Below are 25,129 nucleotides of genomic sequence, written 5' to 3'. Positions count from 1 at the left end.
GAGAATTTGCTGAAGAGTGAGGTGGAGAATGTGGTGAAAAGGATGAGTTTTGTGCATGAAACTACATTTCTGATGTTGAGGTACAGTTGTAAAGCAACACTGATTTCAACATTTCACGGGGTTTGCTGTAGGATAAGTACTCACATGCATATTCCTTGGCATGTATGTATATATAGTCTGACACGCAATATGCACATCAACACTATCTAAACTTTCACTATAAAAGCATACATATTTTTAAGACACCCAAATGCTATTTTATTTCATGAACTTTTGACTGAAGATGCAACCAAGAAAAGCATCTCCATCTAGTGGTTCCTTTATCAGCAAGACCAACCTATTCCATCCACAGGAGGCAAAGCCCACCCCCTGAACTATGAAATAGATATTCTGTCAAACTGTACAGTCTGAGAGCAGGGCAAAGCCATGTGCATGCAGACTCAGATTAAGGGAGCTGAACATAACACAGAAGAATGAAAAATACATACAGCTAATTTGCTTAGATTGGTCAGCATTTCATTCTGATCTCCAAAGCCAGTTGTATGAATTTTGCTCACAGCATCCTCTTTCTCAGTAAGCCATGCATCAAAAAGGCACTGAAATAAAATTGGAGAGAAAAAGTCAGGCCTTTCCTGTATATATTTATATATATAATATATTATTGTATTTCCTATAATGTTTCGAAGAACATTGCAATTCAGAACTTAAAAAGTCACTCACCTGCTCTTCTGCAAAATGCTGCCATTTGCGAAGAATATCTTGAAGAAGGATCCATCGCTCTTCCGTCCATCTACAGATGGCTGCCCACCGTTTTCCAAAGTGCTGCAGAGAAACACAAAGGAGTTTTGCATTTGTTATTTTTTTCCTCCTAAATGAGAAAAGCTGTTTTCCCTATAGCATTCCAGTTTTTTTTATGGAAACATTTTCCTTATTCACTTTTCTCTCAGGCATATGCCCTTAAAATATGTTGCATATCACACAGAAATAGATTTTATGACCATTTGAAATAGAACCAAAGAGGAGAGAATAGGGAAACCAATAGATCTAAACATAGAATATTTTAATACTAATCTAGAGTTTTCTAACAGTTTCTAATCTCTAGTACTACACTTTCAAAAACCTACACTTTTTCAAAATTTTAAGATGACCAACACAGAACTACTTGAAATATAAACACAATGGCCAAGGATGTGGTCAAAGGAAAAAAAAATAAAAATGGCTTTTAGGTTGCATCATCAGTACAGCTGGTCAAAGCTCTTACCTTTTTTAAAATATTGCAGTGGAAAAAAACCCCACCCTTATAAAATTCCTAGCCACACTAGCACAAATCCCACTGAGGTTTCCCAGATATTTGTAGCATGTGCTACTCTGTATGTATTTAAATTACATAAAACACCAACCATCTTATTCTCCTCTCCCTTATTTTAGTTAATGATAAAAAACTTCACTGCAATAGTGACTTAATTACCCCTGATAATTTATCATTTATTTATAAATTTATATTTATAGTGACTTAATTACCCCTGGACATTAAATGCAACTTATTCAGCTGCTCCAAAATTAAAATAAAGAATTACATAAATTACATAGAAACATCTGAAAGCTACTCTATACTACTGCTCTGTTCTTAATTTTTCATCTACTTCAAAAGAAAATCCTGACAAAAAGATAATAGTTTCTTCCTTTCTTTCTTATTTAATTATTTACTTAATGACTCTTATGGTCACTTATAATTTGAGATATTATATTATGCTATATATTTTGTATTTATGTATTTTGCATAGAGATAATGATTTAATTTTATCAAAGCTGTAGCATCCAAGTAGTGAATTCTTAAAACCACAATTAAAATTAGAACTGCATTTTCTACCAGAACAAAAAAAATTAAGTTTCACTTCCTAGGATATGGAAGATAAAATTTCAGAACGCCATCTGAATTTGTTGCATTAGCAGTTTTATGTCACAGTAAAAAGTCAGCAGATACAATTTTCCATTTAGTGAACACTAAAATCATAAAAATATTTAATTGAATATTTTTCACCTTGTTGATTACTAGTTCAAAAATCATAAGCATATTTTTCCTCATAGCTATTTTATAAAAATCCTTATACCAGAGTAACTTTTAAATAGCTCACACCCTGACTTTTTTTAATGACTGCCATGAAAAAAACAATTTTCTTTCAACAACTACAATAACATTTCCATCAATTAATGATATTGATATTGAAGATTAGTAATCATTATTGATAGTTATGGTACACCATCAAAAGTATTTTTTGTTTGGTCCTCTTGAAAACACTAAAACCTCAAGAGAACAAGATCAAATATCTGGCTCTGCATTGACTCTGAGAAATATGTTGATTTGCACAGCAAAAAAAATTAATATAAAGTACCATTTTCAGCATATGATTTCAGAGCTACAAAACCTTTTTTTTTCCTCCTCAATAATTTGACAAGATCTTTTACTTTAACAAAGTAAGCAAAATGACCAAGTAACTGCACTGATAAAAGTGCTGATTCTGTGAAATACCTTAAATCTAGTTATTTCTCATGAGAAGCCATAACAACCATGAGAACAAGATACACTTTTTGGTTGAATGGATTTTAGACATGAAGTTTCAAGTTTGAAATATCATGTCAGGGCTGTTATTTATAAAGTAGTTATTATACTAAATCTCATGGTGCTCAACTTTAATTCTCTACTCACATCAAACAGTAGCCTGTGTGATGCCCAGAAACTCAGACTGCTCCAAGTGTTCCTAACACTTGGGAAAACCAATTTTCAGAGAAATTGACTGAATCCATACTAACAAATAAAATGCCCTCCTGTAAAAAAATGCCTTTTCTTATAGCCTTAACTTGAATAATGTACTGTAAGCCTGCAACTAAGAGCTTATTTTATAAATGCTTTTCTTTTTTTAGGTATAGCTACCCACTTTTTAAAATAATGAGAAAAAGTGGAAAAATGCTTTTGCCTATATCCAAAATTAGTAATTAATTTTTTACAACTGAATATTTAGCTCATTCACAGAATTTCTACCAAACACCAATAAGTTTTGTGTGCAGTTCTGAAATGCTCAACATTTCATACACCAGCACACGGTGTGGGAGAAACAAACAGGATGAACTGGAAGCAGTTCAGGTCAGGTCCCACAGCTGTGATATTAATGAGACGTGGTGGAAGGAGTCCCACGGTTGGAAATCTGGGATGGAGAACTCCAGGCTGCTCAGGATGTAAAATATTCTACAGGGAATTAGGCAAATTTTCTAAATCAGTAACCCTTGCCCTGGTGGGAGATTTCAACTTCCCAGGCATCACCAGGAATATCATACTGTTGTGATAAGCAGGTCTTGGAAATCCCTGATGTCTGTAGGATGCAGCTTCCTGTCATAAGTGCTCAGTGAGTCAACTGAAATAGTCTATTCATTCTTTAACATTCCTCACTTATTTTGATGTATTTTTACAAGAACTACCCATATATCATCTTCAATGAAATGACAGTACCCTAAAAAATATGAATATATAAGCCTGGAAAATACACTCTCAGCTCCTTTCCCCCAGCAGGGGAATAAGCCATCAAGTAGCATTTGATACATTTATTCCAGATTTCTTTCTAGCACAGACCCTGACCCTCTGAAGTTTGGGGAAGCCTCTAATTTGAGCTAGCCCATGAGAATCCTTAAGAGACCTGTTGTCTGCTGGGTATAATTAGGGAAAAAATCCCTCTGCATTCATGGCTTCTGTATGTTAGCCAGCTATTTCTCTCAGCTGAAAATAATTCCCCCCATATTTGCTGTAGAAAGAAGTCAGAGCACAGCAACAGTTTTGCTACTAAAGTGGTTTGATTTTGCAGCACTAAATATAGATTTGAGCCTTATCCTGCAGCTGCCTTGGTAAATCCATGGATTGAGTTTAATTGGGGCACTCGGAGTTTCAAGGCTAAATAGTGGGTTCTCAGTAGCAGAATAAACAGAGCCTCTCAGTATGTCACACACTGATATGTTAAATTAGCAAAGTAATGTAAAAGAAGGTGCAATATTCACATTCACCCGGTCTAGCTGTAGTCTCTCAAAGTACTTTAGGGGAACAGCTGTTTCTAAGAAAAAAACTGATATTGTGCATAGCTTTAATTTTCCAAGCATGGGTAAATTTTCAACTAATAATTTGTTTCAGGGGACACTTTTGGCTTCTATGCCATTAATTGTCTCTTAAATAGATATGTTTTTGCACAGGCAATAACTGTACAGTTAGTTTAAAATCAGCATAAATTCTTGTCAACTTTCCTGAGGCCTAAAATCTCAAAAGGTTCTTTTTAGGCTTTAAAAAATTGTCTTATACAGACATTTGAAAAAAAAAAAATACACAATGCATACATAGATATTTATATGTATGAAAATATTTCGGGAATCACCACATCAAAAAGAAAGACATAACTGAATTGCACCTGCTTGGAAAATGCATCTTTGACTATTACATGGAAATAACTGCTCATTTTCTTCCTAATCTGATCCTGACCAGCACCTCAGTGAGCCAGTCTTATTATGCCCTTTTGTCTGACAGTTCATGCTCTTGTTTTGTTCTACTCTTAGAAGTCAGACTGACAGATCCATAATCAAGCTTGGAACTTTCCTCCATTGTGTTTTTTGTAAAATGCTCTGATAGTTGTGCCTGTCAATACATTTTATCTCCTGTACTTATATTCAGACTGCAAGTGATATGGAAAAAAAAAAAAATTCCAAACAGTTCCTGTACACAAAAGAGGCATAATATTTCACTAGGAGAGCAAGGGGACTGTGGTAACTCCGTTCTCCTGGCATTAAAGTATGCAAGTTTCCACACCTCTGTGACACTCTAAATTCTATAGCTTTATATCTGTACTTAGGTTTTATTAACATCTGTAATGTTGCTACATATTCTTTAACTTCCACAGCAATGGTATTATTATATTATCATATTTTCTCTCAGATTCTTCTGTAACAAACTGTGAATAAAGGATGTAACAGAAGAGCAAATGGACTGTTCCACACCACCCCATGCTCTGCTCAGAGGTGGCCTGTGCTGCAGGGTAAGGGGACTCAAGAATTACCTTTCTAGTATCTTTCAAGGAATGTACTTTTTCCAAGACAGTAATAATTGGTGTTTTCTGCACTGGTACAGTTACACATTGTATATTACCACTATGTTTAATTTACATTAATTATTCATTATGTTTCTTTAAGGTATTGAAGTAATATCTGAGTTCCATCTCATGCTTTATTCCAATATGGCTCAGCCACAGTTTTTGCACAGGATACTAATGTTACCTTTTCAACCACTGTAATCATCTGGGATGAAGCTGTGTCACCTGATGTTCCCTTAATTCTTCTTTCTGAAGATGTGAAATTAGATTAATTGTCTAACTATCCACCAACCTTTAATTTGTTTTTCCCATTATTAAAAACTCATTTCTACATCTTCGAATTCATGAAGTGCCATAAATATCAAATACTATTAATTATTTTCTCTCTTCTTCCATTTAAGATATTTTACAAGTTTAGTTTAGCTTCTGGAGCTGTGTTCTTGCTAGGAATCTGCTTTATTCCACTGAACAGTTCCAAGGAGCTGGCAAGATATTCTGGAAGGTTAAGACTATTTCAAGCAGGTGCACCTGTTCTGACACTTAAGATGAAGTCAAAAGGAATTAATAATTATGGATCAGTAGAGGCTATATTGTTATCTTGGCTGGGTTGTGCTCCTTGAGTGACTAAGTAGCTGCAGTGCAGAAAACTGAGAATTACATTTGAAGTGGCAGTGCTCAGCATCTTAGCCAAACCTACTCTAAATTCCAAACCAATTACTAATTTACTGGTATTAGTATCCAAATTAGCTACATTCAAGGCAGCACACAAGTATCTGTTTGTGCTACAGCTATACCTTCTGGCTGAATGTATTGATAGCTTCTCTAGAGAAGCCCTGGGTATTAACGATTTAAAACCCACAAACTCTTATTTTCTCAGGTACTAAAGCAGAGTGAAAGAAAAGCACTTTCTCCTTTTTGAAAGAGAAAAAACAGAAGGAATCTTGGTTTTAATATTGCCATTCCTCTTGAGCTGTGTCCACAGAGAGCTGACCACCAACACAAAAGAACCCCATTCCAATGTATCTCAACATTAATTATGGACTTTTGTTTATTCAATTTCATTCAGAAGATACAGTAAGATCATTGGAATGTAAATAATATAGCAATAGCAACATGCAAGTGAAATAGTGAACTTTTACTATGAGCAAGCTACTGTTTGAAAAGCTTTTAGAATATCTTGGCTGCTAGCTCTATCACAAATGTATCTCCAATGTGTCATTTTTTTAAAGATACTCAAGTGATTGCATTTAGAAAATACAATTAAGTGATAGTTCCCTTTGTTTCCTAAGAAACATAGCCATGAGAAAAAAATGGGAAATAAATTATGACTTTCCCCTCAAAAGTGCTTTAGAAAAATACAGAATAATCTTAATATTTCCTGATAACTATTATTTATCTACAAATTATGATCCTGTACACATTCACTATCTGTTTTTCTTACTTTTAAAATTTCCTATTTCAATTTTTTGGGACTGGTACTGCCATTTAGTTATTACCTGAAGCTGCTCTTCAAGTGCAGCAGTAGCTCTGTCACCACTGTTTTCATCCACCACCACTACCATATGGGTTAGGGAATTCACCTTGACTTGTTCCTGCTCCAGATCTTCTTGAAATGCCTATAATGAAAGCATATCTGTTAGAGAATATGTTCCAAAGTAAAAAAAAAAAAAAAAAAAAAAGGAAAATTAATTGTACCATTGACTGATTAACTTGCATAACTGACTAATTATGAGAACTCCAGAGCTTAAAGTTACTCACAAGTCCTAACTCTTAAAACAATATTCCAGACTGAAATTTTTGCTTGAGAAATAATTTGTTGAGTTTATGTATCTAATTTACAGATATCCATATAATATGTATACATATCAATAGCCTGCAGATTTTAAATAGCCACTGAATTCAATTTTGTACTTCATACAAATGTATGAAAATATTTATTTGTTTTTCAAGATTGCAAGAATACTAAAAAAAAAAAATCACATAGGTTTGGTTAAACAAGAACTTACTAACCAGCTTGGCACCCCTACACCATTATTCACATAGGAGAAAGCTGCTCAGGAGGTGACCCACCATTAGGAAACTCATGCATCACCCTGGTTTCACTCAGTGCAGAAACCAGGAAACTAAACAAGAAACCAAGTAATTTCATTATTTCTGCATGTCTGATGAAAATCTTGCTTGCCCTTTTTGTTCCTCATTTTCCATGAAAGATGGAAACACTCCCTTGCTATAGTTAACAAAATCAAAACCAGTCCAGCTCTGGCACCAGAGAACTGAGCAGCCAGACCTATTTTCTCTTCCCTTTGCTCAGGTGCAGCAAATGGACACACAACAGAAATGGAAGGAGCTAAAGTGGTGTTGGTAATGAAAATTAAAACCACAGAGAAGACTTCATACCACTTCCCTGAAGGAAAAAAATCCCAGTGTATCCAGGACTCCATCTTGCCTGTCACACTTTTTAGGTGTTTCTGACTTGCTTCAAACCAACAAAAGAATGGGAGAAACCAAAGTCCTGGATTATGTCCTCAGTACTTCAGCTGAGTGTTCTAGGGATTAATGCATATATACTGGAATAGTTACAGTCCAAAAAATAACATGGTCACAAGAGAAACCTTGACTGTGATACCAACTACGTTGAATTTCACAATGCTGTGGTTTTCTGCTGCTTTTTTAAGTAGGGTAATTCGCTCAGTTATTAAGTCCTTGCTGAAAATAAGGTCATGCATTCTAAAAACACTTTTTCAGAAGACATCTTACTTTTATGTGAAAATTAAAAAAAAAAAAAAGAAAACATTAATACCAAAACATAATGTGGTTATAAGCAATAGGAAAAGAATTTGCAGACTACTTTGTTTTTAGGGCATAAATATCTTACCACTCATTTCAGAGCTAATTTCCTTCATGGGCATATTGAGACAATATAAGAATCTTTCTTTTTCTAACTTTCATGCCTGTAAGTACCATTTGCTTCAGAGAGCTAGACTATAAAACAATTCTCAAGGACTGCAACGTGTACTAAATTGCTAGAGTCATCCCTGGAATTTAGACTTCTCAACATTTTATGAGGCAGCATTTGAAAGGGAAGAGGAGGCAGAGCGGTCATGGATTAGAGTGTATAATACAGCTCACTTCCCCCATGTTTAACCCCCTCTTTAAGCCATACAAAACAAATTCATTGCTCTGTAAGTCTACAGCCATGGACAAGGTGACTTTTATTTCCTTATTAGCTGGAATCTGACAGATGGCATCCCAGAACAAAACCGGAGTTAGCAGGAGTGGATGGCACTTTGGAGGTGGGAGTCTCACACACATTGTGAAAGACTTGGGAAGTCATGGAACAGATGAACCAGAAAGTTGAATCATTATCTAATGCTCAAGCAGATTCAATTTACTCTGAAGTAAAAGACTGTTCTTTATAATCTAAGAGTCTATTTTTACCATGAAATTCATTGGTGAGAATTGTTTGTTTACAGGATCTTGTTGGAACAGGAATTTATGATGGACAGTTTCAAGGCAAGAGCACACTGTTCAAATCATTTAAATGGAAATTTCTAACAAGTTGTCCTGAGCTTATTAGAGAAATAGCAAATTTTCAGGGACTTAAAATGTGAGATGGATATAGAGGTTGATGAATAAAAATAGCAACAACAGAAACTCAAAAAACTCCACAATTCCTTTAATTCCTGCCTATCAGGTACCTTACACAACTCCAACGTAATCTAGTTCAAAATTAATAAAAATGCCTACCAAAGTCATCCAAAGACAAATCTGTCATGATATTTGGACACTGAAGAAGTTTCTCACTCTACCTCATAAATTAATTTGAAATATTAAAACTCCTAGCGCTAAAAAAGCTTAGATGATTCTAGAAAGTTAATGAAACTATAAGAATCTACTAACTATATATGGTATAATAATAATTTGGAATAATAAAACCAATGCAATTAAAAGCACAATTTTTAAAATTAATTATAACATTTTCAATACAATATACTTCTTGAACAGCACAATAGTCCTTAGATTTTTACTGAAAAGTAGCTTTCTTCCTTTACAAAATTTTAAGGAAGGGATAATTGTAATAGAAGGAAAAGTACTTATAACACTACTGCAAGAAAAAAATATTTTACTGAAATATTTAACTGGTCTTCCAAAATATATTGTTTATGCCAGATTTCTAATGAAACTCTGCATCTTCCTAATGACACAAATTTTTCTAGTTCACCACTTCACTCCACTCAGAAAATATTCAGTACTGTCAAGACAACAACCTCATATATTTCTTTTCTTCTTTCTCTGGTCTGATTGTTGGTTGCCATTCCCAATATACATTAGTGAGTTTTTTTGGTTGGTTGGTTGTTGTTTTTTTTAATATGACCCAGCAGAGAAACTGAAGTGTCAGTCATAAGAACTCAAGACCAATATTTTTGCAACATCATTTTAAAATACATAGAATAAAGAAATCAGATGCATGGAAATCATAAGTCAAAGGGGGATACATAACATGAAATAGAGTGAAAAGTACCCACTATTGACAGGTAAAAAGAGGAGGGCAAAATTATAAGGGTAAAGAGGAGACGGAGGCGAGATGACAACAACCCAAACTGATAAGTTTACTGAAGTCAGTTTCATTTGAAATGATGATTGCCTTTTATATCTTCCAACTTTTGGTTCCTCTTATGAATTTATACAACATTGTTTTCTGATACAACCAGACTCATGTGAGACTAATAAAATATGAATGGTGTTGGGTTTTGCTATTTTGTTTGTGCAATAACAAAGCAATAATTATCCTATTAAAATTCCATTGTTTTAACCCTTGCTATAAGGAGGTAGCTTTGCTGTATGTAAAATACAATAAAATTATATGGCACTTTCAAGAACTGAAAGAATGGAAAACCCTGTTGATTTCTGAATAAGGAAAGTGATAAATGAATATAGATGTAATTAAAATTAAATCCAAACCATTTTATTTCAATCATTTCTAGCTAAATTGCCTCTTGCACACAAAACAGTTTTGAAAATTAATACACATAAATAAATAATGTTCACTAACTCAACACACCAAGATGAACAAGCATGTGGAAAAGAGATTTCTGTATGTCTTCACTCAGAGTCTTCAGATACAAGCTAAATACCCATTTTTCTCAGTATTAGAAAGAAGCATAAAGAGATTGCATAAATAAAAGGATTACATTTTATGTTAGTACTCAAGCATAAAATGCATAGAAATAGGAGTAAAGTTATTCAATTCTTAGTACTGATATATTCAAAATCTTTCATGTTTCTTTTTCTAATTACCATTTCATAATTACCTGCTGTCTTTTTTAAAAAGAAAATTTAATGTCAGAAAATGTCCTTAGCTAGCAAACCCACACACTGAAATGCATTGTCTCCTCACAGGGTAAGCACAGACAGCACTAAAAGCAGCAGGAGCTGCAGAATTTGTATTCTTCTTCAGTAGCACTCCTTAATCAGAATGCAAAGAAATCATCTTTAACACACAAGTGCATCATGAAGTCTTTTGCAGCTTTTGACCTATTTTTAAAAGAACTGTAAAAGCTGATTTCAGTTTGAATTGTTTTTCAGGACGACCTGCCCTCTAAAACCCGGATTAGCACTGACACAGGCCATGAAGCATCAGGTGTTAAAATCTCAGAAGATAACATGACAAGGAACTGCTTTGAGCCATTGATGCAGAGACATTAACAGGTCATCATATTAAATCTCCACCACCTCACAAATCACCTGTTTTCTATATTTTTCTGTGTTTCCTTATCATCATCATGTGCTATAGACACATATATAAATTTATTTTTAAATCTAAATTAATATGAAGCAAGGAAATATAATCCAGTAAATGAAATAATCTATGACATAAGCTATCCTCTCTCCCTTTTTAGTTCTTAATAAAAAATTGTATGCCATACAAATAAAATTATCGTAATAATTCCAATAAAAAAATTGTATGTAATGTGGAATGGCCAAATTCCATCTTATATTCTATTCCCAAGTTTGGTTGGTTTGTTTGGATTTGTTTTTTGTTGTTGCTTTTGGGGTTTTTTGGGGGTTTGTTTGTTTTTGTGGCAGTTATTTTGGGGTTTTTTGTGGGTTTTGGTTTTTTTTCTGTTATTTAAATACATTACCAAAAAGTATTTTTTACTGTTAGGAAGTAGGGCATTTTACAGTGCTTAATACATATTCAGTGTAAATATATATTCAGAATCTATGGAGTCCTAACAATATTATGTAGTCTGACAACTGCATCATTTGTTCTACAACATGTAAGAGAAAAAAGCAAGACAGAAAAAGAAGAATAGAGAAATTAAAAAAAATTGATATATTTTCATTGTAATGTAATGAGAAGATGTTACAGTTGCCTTGCATATTCTAGTATATTGCTTATGCATAAAAAGAAAGCACTTTTTTTTTATTTTCAGAATAAAACTCACAGTTGTGGTACAGTAAGTCTACAAAAGCTTGTTAACTGTACAGAATAATAAATATTAAACCAAGATTTCATATTACTTTGCTATGCTCTGATGGCAGAAGTGGAGCTTTTAAAATGTCAAACACTCAATTTGGTTTTTATGCCTTTGGAAGCACACCACAGCATACCTTATGCTCTTCTATTTGACGCTTTAGGTCCTCTAGATCTGGACCTAAGGGCTCCAAGTCAGTTTTCTTTGTTTTTTCCTCTGTTTTTGTCAGCCAGTCAGCTAGCTGGGCTAGCTGCTGATTCTGCAGATCCATTAGGATTTTATGTAAACTGTAAAACAAAGAAAAAATAGTTAGCAATTATAAGTGAAGAAAACAGGCAGAAGCATCTGCCCCATATACTAACAGATTTTCACAAGGTTACATTTGAAGGCAGAATAGAAATATATGCTTTGAAAAGGGAACAGGCTTCCCAGGCAAGTGGTTACAGCACCAGCCTGACAAAGCTCAAGAAGTGTTTGGGTAATTCTGTCAGGAGCTGGGTGTGACTCCTGGAGTTTCTGTGCAGGGCCAGGAGTTGGACTCGATGACCCCAATGGGTCCCTTCCAACCTTTATGGTTCTAGGGAGAAGGTTATGAATTTTCTTTGAAATAGTTCTGATTTAAACAAACTTTGAAACCTTTTCTTTAGGAACTGACTAGATCCTATAACATTGGGTCTGTTAAAGCTTTGTCTTCCAGCTGTGTTTCAATTAGAGCTGTGTAGGAATGGAAGCGGCAGGGATAGAGAGAGAGCTAGCCTCAATGGGTTGCCCGGGAAACATCAGCTTAAGGAAATGGAACACTGAGATGGGAGACACTCAGGTTAGGGAGAGAAGAATAGAATCATGGGAATTGTTATGTAGATAAGGTTACTCTACATATATGGTTATGCTTTTAGCTCCTGTTCTTGACTGATGATTTATACTGTGCACAGCTTATGTTCTTTTGTTGTTTTACTCCTTATTAAGTTCTTTTCTGGGCTATTCCAACGTACTCATCCCTATTTCATTTTGCCACTCCTGGCTGGTCTGGTTCTGAGGTTGCGGGCACCAAATTGCAACACAGCTAGAATTCAAAATTTCTATACTTTTTTTTTTTTAAATCCTGTTTTATCCACTACAAGTATTTTGAAAACTGCTCAAATAGGTGGCCTTACCAGGCTTCCTCTAATTTAGGATATTAAATAGAAAAATTATTTTTAGTTATTCAATGGAGAATATTATGAAAAATTAAGCAGGAAATATTTCAGTTTTTCCTAATCAAGTTACATAGATCCAAAATGATCTGGTCAAAAATCCACTACAGATTTTCACTTACACTTGCCTCTTCAGAAATTCTCTAAACTTTCCTGAACAAAATTCTCATCAATAGCATTCTATGATTTCAGATTTGTTTTTTTCTCTTTTATGTTATTTTTTTTTTTTTTTTAAACTGGAAATCATATATTAAAAAAATCACCAGAGGACTCATACAGTATGTTTCCAGTCTAATCTCTCTATTAATTACAGATAGCTCACAGAAAGATGATACTCTGTTTCAATAAAGCCCCGGTTCACAAGGGCCTAGGGTTCTCACATCTCAGTCCTTCATTTTCAACTCTGTATTTTATTGTCTTGATGTTCTAAACTAACATATTATAAAGTACAATGCTTCATCCTGGAGATATTCCTCTTAGCAATAAATTAAATAAATGTACAGAAAACCTGTTAAAGTAAACTAACTTTAAGAAAATGAAAATATGATGAAACACATGTTATACATAATATTAATATTATTCTGAAATAAGGAGCATAAACTTAAAAACTACATAATCACAGTTTATTCCTAAGAAAAAGAATGATGCTTATTTCTTACCATTTACCATGTACTTCCTTGTTTTCAAAATACTTTTATAAACATATGATATGAAGGTTTAGTATTTATTTATATACCTCAGGAGATTATCAAAACTTTTGTTTACAGTATGGCTCTCATAAGTTTCAAATTTAAAAAAAAAACCTTTTTCATTGAACTGAATAGGTTTTAAAAGTTGTAGAATTCCCAATAAAGTGATAAATAGCATTGTTTTTCTCTACAGTGGCATATTTATCACTTATTAGAAGAGTAAAATACTTTCAATACATAGTGAATACATGAGAAATCCAATCTGGGCTGCTTTTACTCAAAAACATTACTGTGTTCCAAGCTTCCTCTGACATTTTGACCTCCTAAATCACGTTTTCTAAGACCCTTTCACTTTTATAGCATCTTTATCAGAGTATCTTCCTCCTGTCCTTGTTTATTGCTTGCTTTTGTTTCCCTGTGCTGTAAAATGTGGTACCTTCTTTCACACTTCCTATTACCATTACAGAGGTCAGACAGCCTTGCTGTTCTCATCTTCACAAAAATCATCCCAGTTTGGCCAAACGTGTCAGGGTGCTTTAGGGACAGACAAGATTACAGCAATGTGTTCAGAAGATTGTGCTTTAAACTGAAGTAGAAGATGGATCCTGAGAGTTCAAATTATGTATAATAACCCAGAAACATATTATATTGTGATATGAAAGATTTTTATAATCCTCCAGCCAGCCTCTTGAAACACAGGGTTTTGACCAAAAGGCCAGAATTAACTATATCTAAGTATATCACTCCTGAGAAATTTTCTCTTGCCCAATCCCAAATCTCATTAAATTTATCACATATTTTTTTTTAATAGGAAATTAAATAGTAGCACAACACTCTCTGTGAAGCTCCTACCATTTTATGTCTGCTACTGAATTCATATCACCCAAATATGACCTGCTTTAGAAGATACTGTGCCATTCAGTCCTCAAGCAATGACCTACGGATGCAGCTGGGAGATGGGTTTAACAACTGGTTAAAGGACATTTTAAGGAGACAAAGCACCATTTGGGAACATAGCTACTTGCACATGTTCATTTAAATGAAAATAAGTATGGCCAATAAAAACTCCCTACAGTAAAGCATCATAGATTTTTTCTCTACAAATAATACTAGAACTGGAATAAGTTAGGTTGAAACGTCTGAAACCCATCAACAATTTTATAGTCAAAGGAAGACAGAATAAAGGAAACATTCTCAGTACTCAGTAGCAAGCTTAAAAGAAAGCAAATGTTTGGAATTGCTAAGAACATATTAGGAGAAATAGAGTTATGTCATGCAACTCTTGAAATCACAGTTTGCTCTTTATTGCAATGGGCAAACCCCTCAACTCCAAAAAGGTAAGGTAGAACTGGAAAAAGCTCAAAGAGGAGGAAGATGAAATATGTTCAATATATATTTATGAAGAAAGTAAGAAAATATAAACTTTATCTCTGTATCCTGTAAACTGAATTACTCCTCTGTAGCACAATCACAAACTCCAACATTTATGGAATTTCTTATCCCAGATAAGAACTAGGTACTTCAAAGTACTATGCCAATCAAAATTTCAAAATCAGATATAATAATATTAAAAATTGCCAAAGATGATTGTAAATCTTTAATACATTATTTCTCTACATCTACTTGTAATTCAACTTTAAACTACAGCACTTGCCCTTTTCAAAATTGTGTAATTAGCACTCTGATAAAACGTTGGCAGTATTTCCAGGAAAGCTAAGCTCTCGTTTATTCTTTTAATGGGATTGAGTTTTAGAGGTGTTAAAAGATTTGTTTGCCTTTTTCTTATCTTATCTTTAGAAAGATTCTTTCCTTTGTATCTCAATATAGTGTAATACAGTATTTTTTGAAACAGCTGGAAAAAGGTGAGGTAGGTTATGTAAATTTTGATTAAAGTTTGTGTCCAAGTTGTTGATAGCTACTGCTTTGTGTGGCTTCCAGGGTCCAAACAACATGCAAGGTTCAAAATCACTACACATCAAATTTCAGGTTAAAACAGATACAAGATGGAGTTTTTTTCACAGTGAAGGAAAATCCCAGCTGTTAGTCAAGTTCAGGACTGTTTCAGTCAAAATCAATATATAATCTTTCACCTGACATACTACTTACTTGCTTTGTTTTTCCATACTTGCTACCCTGAGACTTTCCCAACGAGAGTTAAGTAGATTCATTTGTTCTTGGATTTCATTCTCTTCCTCATCTGAAAGTTTTCCAGTGTTTAGAAGTTGACTTCCAACTTGCAAAACATTACCAACACGTCCTTGGTGAGCTGTTAACTCCATCATAAAACCCTGACAATTAAAAAAATATATTAAAAAAACCTCCAGTTTTCAGTTGCATTCTTGGAAATGAAAGAATAGAATCTCAGCATTTTGCCAACAGGATTTTCAACCCTGTTCTTAATTTTATCAATCCCTCACCAAACTTTATAACATAAACCAAAAAGAAACACTGTTGTTTTCTTCAAAGGGCAAGAAGTTGTGTAGTCTAGAGAAGAAGAGGCTGCAGGGTGACCTTACTGATATGCACAACTACCTAAAAGAAGGTTGCAAAGAGGGGGTACGGTAACAAATGATGAGAGGAAATGGCCTCAAATTGTACCAGAGGACTCTTAGATTGGATATTAGGAAAAAACATCTCCAGTGAATGCTGTCAAATATTGGAATGGGCTTCCCAGGGAACTGGTTGAGTCACCACATGTAGATGCAGCATTTAGGAACATGGTTTAGTAGTGGATTTGGCAGTGTTAGGTTAATGGTTGGACATGAGGGTCTTTTCTAGCTTAAACAATTCTATGACTCTAAGGCAGAGCCTCCAGTTTACATTCTTCCAATCAAAATTAATAAAAACCGAAACAAATCCCCTCCGAAAAAGCAAACAGGAATAAAATAAAAAAACATTTTGAAAGATTAGTATTAACACATACCTCATGGGTGTGAAATTGTTCTTTAACAACTTCTACATCATTGGATATATCTCCTTGTGCTTGTAATGCATCTTCAGCAGAGAGAAGCCATGTGAGTACTTCTTCTAAAGCAGTTTGGTAGTTTTCAAGATCTCCAGCCCCCATCCGCATGGTGCTAAATTTCTTTTCTTCAACACTTTCTAAAAACTGATCAAAGCCAAAATTGTGAGAGCAATGAAAATGCCATCTACTCAGACAGCCCTACAAAGGAATAAATGGAATACCATTGTATTCTAGAAAAAAAAACAAAAATCAGATGGCTAGTAGTACTTTGTAATACAGAATCAGTTAACTGACTAAGATCAGTTAAGATGGAAGGAAATACAAAAATCTCACATTCACTTAGATATTTCACACTGTTACTCAAAACTTCTATCAACAGTTCAGAAAAATGAGTAATGGAAATAATATTTACCACGTATTTAAAGAGGTATTTACCATAGCAGCTCATAAATAATAGAAGTAAATATGTGGCAAGTTACTTGCTGACTTAGCAGAGAATCTATGGAAAACATGATATTTAAAAAATCCAAACCAACAAACCTTTACACTACATGCAATGCTAAGCTTGAGCAATCCACAGACACGTATTTTTTGAAAACCAGACACATATTTTGTGAAAACCATTCTAGAAAGCTGAAAAAGCTCAAAAACTCATGCAAAATCATAACTTTTAAAACCAAGTAAAATCGTATTACTGTTGATTTCTCTTTTTCTGCAAAGACCAATCTTTTAATTATTTTTTAGAAGCTAAGTGTCACTTATGAGAACAGAAATCCTATTTCTGGTCTACTGCTTAAAGTCAAGAGAAATCAACATTTATTGATTAGTGTAACAGTAAAAAAAAGGACAGAAGAGAAACAAACAAACAAAAAAATTGCTACAGAAGATATCATCCCATATGTTTTTCAAAAAGTTCTGAACAAGTTCAGCTACTTTGTTAGGAATTTAATTTAAAAAACAAACTATACATATAAATATGCTTATGCTCCTATAAAAAAAAAATATATATACCAAGGCACTTAATGTTTTTATAGTTGGCAAAAATTGTTTCCACTGACAAACTTGTGCCAATAAAATGCTCAAAGCAGCTAATAAAGCCTTTCGTTGCAGTTTAGAACTAAAAGTTAAAGTTTATCACTAGAATCACAAGCAGAAACACAGCAGGCTCTAAACTGGAATGGACCCAGAGAATCATCGAGCCCAACTCTTACGTGAATGGCCCCTATGGGATTAGAGCTCAACCAAGTGGGCTGACCTCAGGAAGTGCAATGCATGCAATGTCATCATTAAAAATGAAATTTTTAATCTTCACAACAATAGTTTCATTCAGAATTGCATAGCTCCACTAATCACATGAAATTTATGCAGATCCATAAATCCGTGTTAGGCTAGGTAATGTCACTCTGTCACTGTGAGAAACACAGTGGTCAGTAACTGAAACCCACCAGAAAAAGCAGGCTTGGAAATCTGATGAACTTTATAGCTTGGGTTTGTGGTTTTTTGTTTTGGTTTTTTTGGTTGGTTGGTTGTTTTGTGTTAAAAGGAAATACTATCTTACAGAAATATAAATAATGTAGCACAGAAAATGGTCTGCATATATCCCTTCTGCACAAATTAACTTTTGAACTGTGTGTAATTCTAGATTTCAAATAATATACAATGCAATAAGAAATTGTACCCAACCACATCACATTCCTGCAGCAAGATATAATTTTCTCCACTGTGGAAAGGGATAACTTGATCAGTGCTTTTCACAGGTAATATTTTTTTTTTTCTTTCCATAGCAATATTTCATGTTATATATCCATATCTGTTACAGTGTAGAAAAAAATAAGCTTTAACAGTTGAGTGAGGTTAGGGATGTCATGTTTGTGGTGATGATCTATGTTGTCTGTATTTCTTTGAAAATTCTTCATCTAAAAATCCTTCTTTCTCTAGATCAGACATGAATTGTCTCATGTATGACAAATTTTTAACTAAGGACCCCCAACAACACTTTGAGGAACAACTACAAAGTATAATTTTTGCTAATGATTAGCATTTTTTCTGCCTTCTCTCATGCTAATATAAATATTATATAGAAGGGCACTGAAAAATCTTGGACTCATGACCTCATACGAAAAAAATTGTGCCTAAACTAATTTCAGATCTGTTGCAATATCTCTCAAAGAAGTACAAAAGCATAAACACATTCTAATAAAAGTAGAAACCAAAAGAGTTAAAGAGTTTCTTGACAGGTATTTTAAATTGTGTTCTCAATCAAAAAAAAAAAAAGAAAAGAAAAAAAGAAAATAAAAAAACAACCAAAAAACCCAGGTTGTTTTCTAACATAAGGAAAACAGAAAAAGACTAGAAGAAAAATATGTAAGCAGAGAATTCTAAAATTGTAACATGGTAAAATGTCTATAAGGATAAAAACACTCCTTGTAGGCAACCGTGGATTCTGACTTGACAAAAAATACATATAAGCACTGTTACATTTCATGTCTACTACTTCTGTCAGTGCTGTTTTCTCTCCAGGAGATAACTGGCCACCCTTGCTTATCCTGCATGAAAAAACAGCTATCAAATCAGTGGAATTAGCTGTAAACAGAACATGAAACACTTAGAAGAGGGCAACTACTGACCTAATGCTTATGGCTCACTCTTTTTATTAAAAACCAAAACCAAAGTAGCGTTTCAAAGATTTTCATGCCAATTACTTAGCCCATAAAAAACCTCAAATTTAAGTGTGCAGGACCTACAGCACTAAGAATATTCCCAAAATCAAATACCCTACATAAGACAAACAAGAATAGAAACCTCTGATTTTCATAAATCATATTGACAGACAAACAAACAGCACAACCTGTGAGAGTTCTTGTTTATGAATTTATACCAAGTCTCTTTGAAATTCCTAAAAAAATGAGAAAACATGGAATTTTAAGGTATATATTTGTATATACTACATAGAGAGAACAGCTATTAATAGAGATATCTGATATAATCTGATATTGTGATGGCTGTTTCTAGCCATATGTTTTAAGAGAATGAAGAACAGAGGACAGGCTGAAGTCAATTTTTTATAGCTATATAATGCTAGGAAGGCTATTCTTAGGAAAAAAAACTGCCTAAATATGTATACAGTTTCATTCTTAAATCAAAACCTATTCTTAATACAGCATTTAATGAATATACAGCACAAACTTGATTGGCTGCACTTAGAGCAAAACACAAAGTAATTTACTGAATAAAAACTTCAATAAAATCTTATTGTGGTGGTGCATTCCTCCTTCCTCCTTGGGCTGCACAGTCTTCTCAGAAATACTGGTGGGCATGGGCCTTGAGCTCATCACAAATATTGTTTGCTCCCATGAACTTATGTCGGCTAACGAGCCGACTGTTTCTTAATGAACCAACTTGGAAAGTCACTTCTCTTGCCTAAACTAATGAAATAACTACCTGAGAAGAACAACAGTTTTGCTACCCAACCTTTAAAGAAAGTTACTGACCCAAATTGTGGCCAAGACAAAAAGTTACTTTGCCTAAAGCCAGTTCTCCTGTGACCCTGGGAGCAGCAGTCCCAAACTGAGAGGGGCTGAGCTGCCCAGGGCTGCTGCTGGTGTGGACAGCAGCCTCCCTCTGCGGGTGAGCCCTCACCTCAGTGAGCCACTGAACCCTCAAGTTTGCTGTTCTTGGGAGAGGCTGACCAACACCAGTGAAAATGGCATGAGAAGTTTAAATGCTTCATGAACATTGCATCATATATAGCTTGGAATCAGTCAGCCATCTCCCACACTGTTTTGAGAAGTGGTCAGACACTTTTGCATGTAACAACCCTGATCCTTCTTATGGACCAATGTAAAAAGAAAAAAAAAAAAAAAAAAATACTCCAGACTCTTTTTTTTCTTCCCCTTTGTTTCCTGTTGCACAGGAATTATGCCTAGATAAAAAATGGGAATTTTAATCTCTGTGAACTGAGCTTACCATCTTCTGCTCGGGTGTGGGAGCTGAAAGACCCCAAGGATTCTGAAGATTTGTTTAAAGTATAGTAAGTGAAAGTAAAAATCCTCTCACCTTTAGAAGCCTGGAAAAAATGAACTATTCCTGGCAAATGTATGAATTAATTCACAAAATTTAAACCATGAGCTTGCAGCCCCTCCAAGGTGAAAAAGTGAGGGGACAAAATGTTCCTCACCTGCTACTGCAATATGTTCCTAAAGAGAGCAGAACAATTAGTTGTGGGTAAGCAAATTCTCCAAGAATGTTTCTATTAAGACATAAAGACTGATTCTGAGTTTCAGAAAGTAGTTGGACAGGTTTAGAAAGTAGTTTTACTGGAAAAACTTAGGGTTCATTCCAGCACTCTTACTTATATTATGTATTTCCTTCCTTCAGAAAATGCCTGTCGCACTGTAAAAGATAAAGAATGTGTCTCTGGACATTTTAAGAGCTTTTAAATTTTAAGAGCATTTAGAGCTTTTAAATTTCAAGACATACAATTTTAAAGTAACATTTTTTATTAAAGGCAAATTTAAGTTCAGAGTATCTTTCTCATTTTGAACACCCTCTTTGTAGGAATACAGCCTCAGAAAATAGTTCATATTACTCACTCTCTAAGTATCCTATCATAGAATGAAACCACTGCTTATCCTTTTGACTCCAACTTCCTCATTACAAAATCTATTTTATGTGTCTTTGTATTCCAAAATCACAACTATTAAAATGTTAAAATGGTCTTTTCAATAATCAAGATTATATTTTCTCAACAGATGACTCCAGACAGAATAGTTCAGTAATTTCTGGTAATAAAAATTTTAAGATAAATTGGTTCAGACCACTTGTTATAATGTTAACAATTTCCTTGTTCTAAATGAGGGTAGAACTTCCATTTTATTAAGTATTTTAAAAATGTCTTTGTAAATGAATCTTGGGTAAAAAAGGTTTGGTGGGTTTTTTTGTGTTTTTCTTGTTGTTGATTTTGTTTTGCTTTTTTGTTTTGGGGTTTTTTGCTATTTGTCTGAAAATCCACACAGGTTTGGCCCTATAAATCTGAAAAATTGCAGGTTTTGCTTGCTCAATTGAGACAAGCTAGATTTTTAGTACTTGATTTTCTCTGTGGTTCCATTTCTACTGCATATGTTTCCACGTGGATGAATTGACCTGTCCTTGCAATTGTAGTTTTGAGATGTAGCAGATTATTAGGTCATTAAAAATCAGTGGAGTTTAGCAATATATATGCTGAGGAGAAAAGCCAGAGCCAGGCAGTATTGATGCAAGTACATTCTTTACAAAGGAAGGAAAGCGTTGGAATTATTGATGGGAAAGTGGTAAAAGAAAATTAATTTCTTCAACTACTCTACTGAGTACAGCAGGTACAAGACTGAAAGAGACAAATAAATAACTTCTTGGCATTAAAGCAAAATTTTGCACCTTGGGTTTTCAAGTGTAGAAGTTGGCTCAGAACAACTGAAAGACAGTGAAAAAAAACTTCAATCAACTGGCTTGGGGAATAGACTAAGACTGGGAACTGTGAGGACAGGTAAGATGCTACCAAGACTTAGACATGAATCAAGGCTGCCAGCTGCCCATAATGATCAAACTTTCTAAAAAGTGAAAAACTGTTTCAATTTGCACACATGGTCAGGTGAGTCAGTGCTTCACAAAACGATTTTCTCCTTAGCTTGCTCTCTTCAAACACCTGTACTTGGAAAAATATCAAATCAGGTTTTGCTTGGTAGCTACTTGTCTCAAAGTGTATCAAAAGTCTCCAGGGAACATTTTCAGCCTCTGTTTATTTAAGAGTTTTAATTTTGTTGAGTATTTCTGCTCATAAGCTGTATTTCTGTTTCTAGCATTGCTGATGACAAGACACCAGTATTTGGCTCTCTAAGGAAGGCACTTCCTATTCGAGCAGTTAAGAACCATGGCTCCAGACAGAATATGATTTGGTGTAAATCAACTGACTGTGACTGAACAGAATTGCTTTCACCATAAACCTACAACAAAATTATGATTTCTTCCTGTTGGAAGGGCTAGTCTACCCACCATTCCTCAAATCCTCCCTTTCCTGATGAAAGACCCGGGCACATTTTAAGGAGAAGTATATTTCAGGCACTGTCATGTCACGCAGTAGACTGTGAGATCATTTGGCAGCTGCATAATACATAAATAAGACTCCGCTCTACATAAAGGAAGGTGAAATTTTCACCCCAGGATAAGTTTTCAGTATAAACTAATGACTCTTCTCAGAACTCTGCAACAGTAAATGGTAACTGGGTCCTGATGAAAGTTATCATGGGTCAAGGAGCCTGAGGTCTTTTCCCTGTACTGCTATCAACAATGTAACTCCAGATCAGCAGATTCAGATTATTTGAGAGATTTCCTGAATGTTTTGTACTGTCATGTACACACAGACAAAAAAAAAAAAGGGCAACTTTATCTTCTAATGGTGATCAGATCACCTCAAAACTTGAACTGTGGTCACAGTATAATTCAGGAGCATGAAAATATGCAAGATTGAATAGATAAAAGTCATGGTTATTCAATTTGAATTTTTAAAATGCAAATTCTAAATGTAGTAATGACTAAAGTAACATCCACTTTGAAGGAGACTGAGCTGAGAAAGACATTTTAAAAGTCTTTAAAGATCTTTGACATCTCTTCTAACCTAAACCATTCTATGAAATGTTCTATGTTCTAAATTGCATTCTCAAAATCTCCATGTGGAGAAAAATTATTAAATGTATAAACAGAAAATAGTAAATGGTAAATAGAAGGTGAATAGTAAAAGGTAAATTATTTTTTAGCCAAGAGAAATGCAAGTGAATTGTCCAAAAATATACTGAATTATTTCTTTAGCATGTATTACAGGAGATTGAGATATAAATATAGACTGCACCCCAGTTCTCTCTGGCAACAGACAAATCAAGAAACAAACACCAAAAGGTGGCCTGCTAAAATACATATGGAGATATTAAGATTACAGAAATGCAGGCCAAAAGCAAAAAGATTTTTTTTTTTAATTCATATTCACATATGCTTCATAGTAGATTCCATTGCCTCGTAGTTCAAAAATCTATGAAAATGTATAAATGCAGCTCCATCATTCTGGAAGAAAATGTAGCCTTCTCTTTTCATCATCCTATTCAGTTGTTATTTCTTCCTTTTTTTTCCTCCCCTATTCTCTCTCTCTTCTGCTATGGCTGTCAGCAAAATCTGTGTTATCCCACAGCATAAAAGGCCCTCCAGTCTTCTCAATAAGAATATTTAATTTCAAAACTCCTTTTATATTTTCACATAGCACAATGTCAAAATGCCTTCAAAAGCATCAACAGCCTCAGCAATTAACTTCAACAAGATCCATCTCTAGGATAATTTTTTCTTTTGAGAAATGAAGGTTCTGAGGCAAGAGCCAATTAGTAGATACGCCACACAATTTCTGTGAAGTTGAGGTTGAGGTCCTGGAGATTTCAGAACATTCAACAACATGTGTTGAATTGTGCTATTACAGTTGGAAGGAATTACTAAAATAGGTGGTTTTGCAAAGTCATCTAAAATCTTAGTAATGAAATTTTCTTGAATAAGCTGAATATCCCATTCATGGCTCTTATGCAGTTTATCCATTTTGTATTTAAACTCTCTCAAAATGTATTTTATTTTCTATTAAAGAGGCTCTCCTTCTTCAATGAAAAGCACTGCAATGAATATATTTTCAATTTAACATTAAAATCCAACCAAAAGGCTGTTACAGAAAAGGATCAAATGATTTAATATTTGGGTTGTTATTTTTTTTTTTTAATAATTTGGTAGTGTAACTACCTTGCTTGTAGCTACATGCTGTGAATAATAAATGAAAATCTGTGAATCAGTCAAAATGATAACCAATCATCTCACAATGGGGTTTTCCTCCTCTACTGAATGAAGAACTTGAGGTTTATAAATTGGGTATTAATACAGAAAATATGAAAATGTTTCCAAAAGATAAGAATGGGAACTACCAAGAAGTCCTCCTGGAAAACTGAAAGCTATATAACAAACTTTCTTAAATTCTTACAGAGAGCAGCAAATGGATAGAAGAACAGGATAAAAATCCACTGAGGACTTTTAAATAAAAAGACGCCATCTTCAAGAAATTTCTCAACCACACATCAGTGGAGAATGAGTAAGTGAGAATGCTCAGATGCAGTCAGATACGGTTATTAAAGATACAGGGACTTACAAGCTTCTAAATGCTCATTGTAGAGACAATGTACAACTAATGTGTAGCTTCGTAGCTGCAAAATTCCTAACAGACATTAGTAATTCTGAAATTGTCAATTTAAAAAATACATTATAAATGTGCTGTTTCAAAACCATATTCTTATCTAGCTATACTCTTTCTTTCTCAATACCCTCTCATCTTCCCTTTTCCCCTTTCCCTTGATAGTTGATATCTAGCAAAAAGCAATTTCTTACTTCTGGAATTGCACACCTGTTGAGATTTACTTATTTATTCACAATACTTTCTTCTAGAAATAATTTTTTCTCTTCAAATAATTACCAGAATGTTGAAACAGAATCTCCAAATATTTTGTCATTTACTTTTTCCTGATATTGCTGATGTGACAGAAAAGAATTATAGGTGCCTTACAGGATAAATTTTGCCAAGTAAAATTATCCTTCCTTATATCATATATAAATGTTCTCATATTCACTAAGATAT

The 25,129-nt window shown here is 34.1% G+C and overlaps 1 protein-coding gene across 3 annotated transcripts in view; it reads right to left on the bottom strand.

Moving 5' to 3' along the window:
* The window catches only part of DMD (dystrophin), a 1,141,085-nt gene that overhangs the window by 687,732 nt on the left and 428,224 nt on the right, over positions 1–25,129 (bottom strand). For all 3 annotated transcript variants that reach the window (XM_058829412.1, XM_058829411.1, XM_058829410.1), the window contains exons 10-15: positions 16,405–16,590; positions 15,588–15,769; positions 11,736–11,886; positions 6,617–6,736; positions 721–822; positions 489–596 (exon numbers count right to left, since the gene is read on the bottom strand). In XM_058829412.1, coding sequence (XP_058685395.1) covers positions 489–596; positions 721–822; positions 6,617–6,736; positions 11,736–11,886; positions 15,588–15,769; positions 16,405–16,590 — 849 coding nt within the window. The remainder of the gene's footprint in view (positions 1–488; positions 597–720; positions 823–6,616; positions 6,737–11,735; positions 11,887–15,587; positions 15,770–16,404; positions 16,591–25,129) is intronic.

The sequence above is a fragment of the Poecile atricapillus genome, chromosome 1 (genome assembly GCF_030490865.1).
Source record: "Poecile atricapillus isolate bPoeAtr1 chromosome 1, bPoeAtr1.hap1, whole genome shotgun sequence".
NCBI lineage: Eukaryota > Metazoa > Chordata > Aves > Passeriformes > Paridae > Poecile > Poecile atricapillus.
Note: the sequence above shows the minus strand (reverse complement) of the source record. Positions and strands in the feature narration are given on the sequence as shown.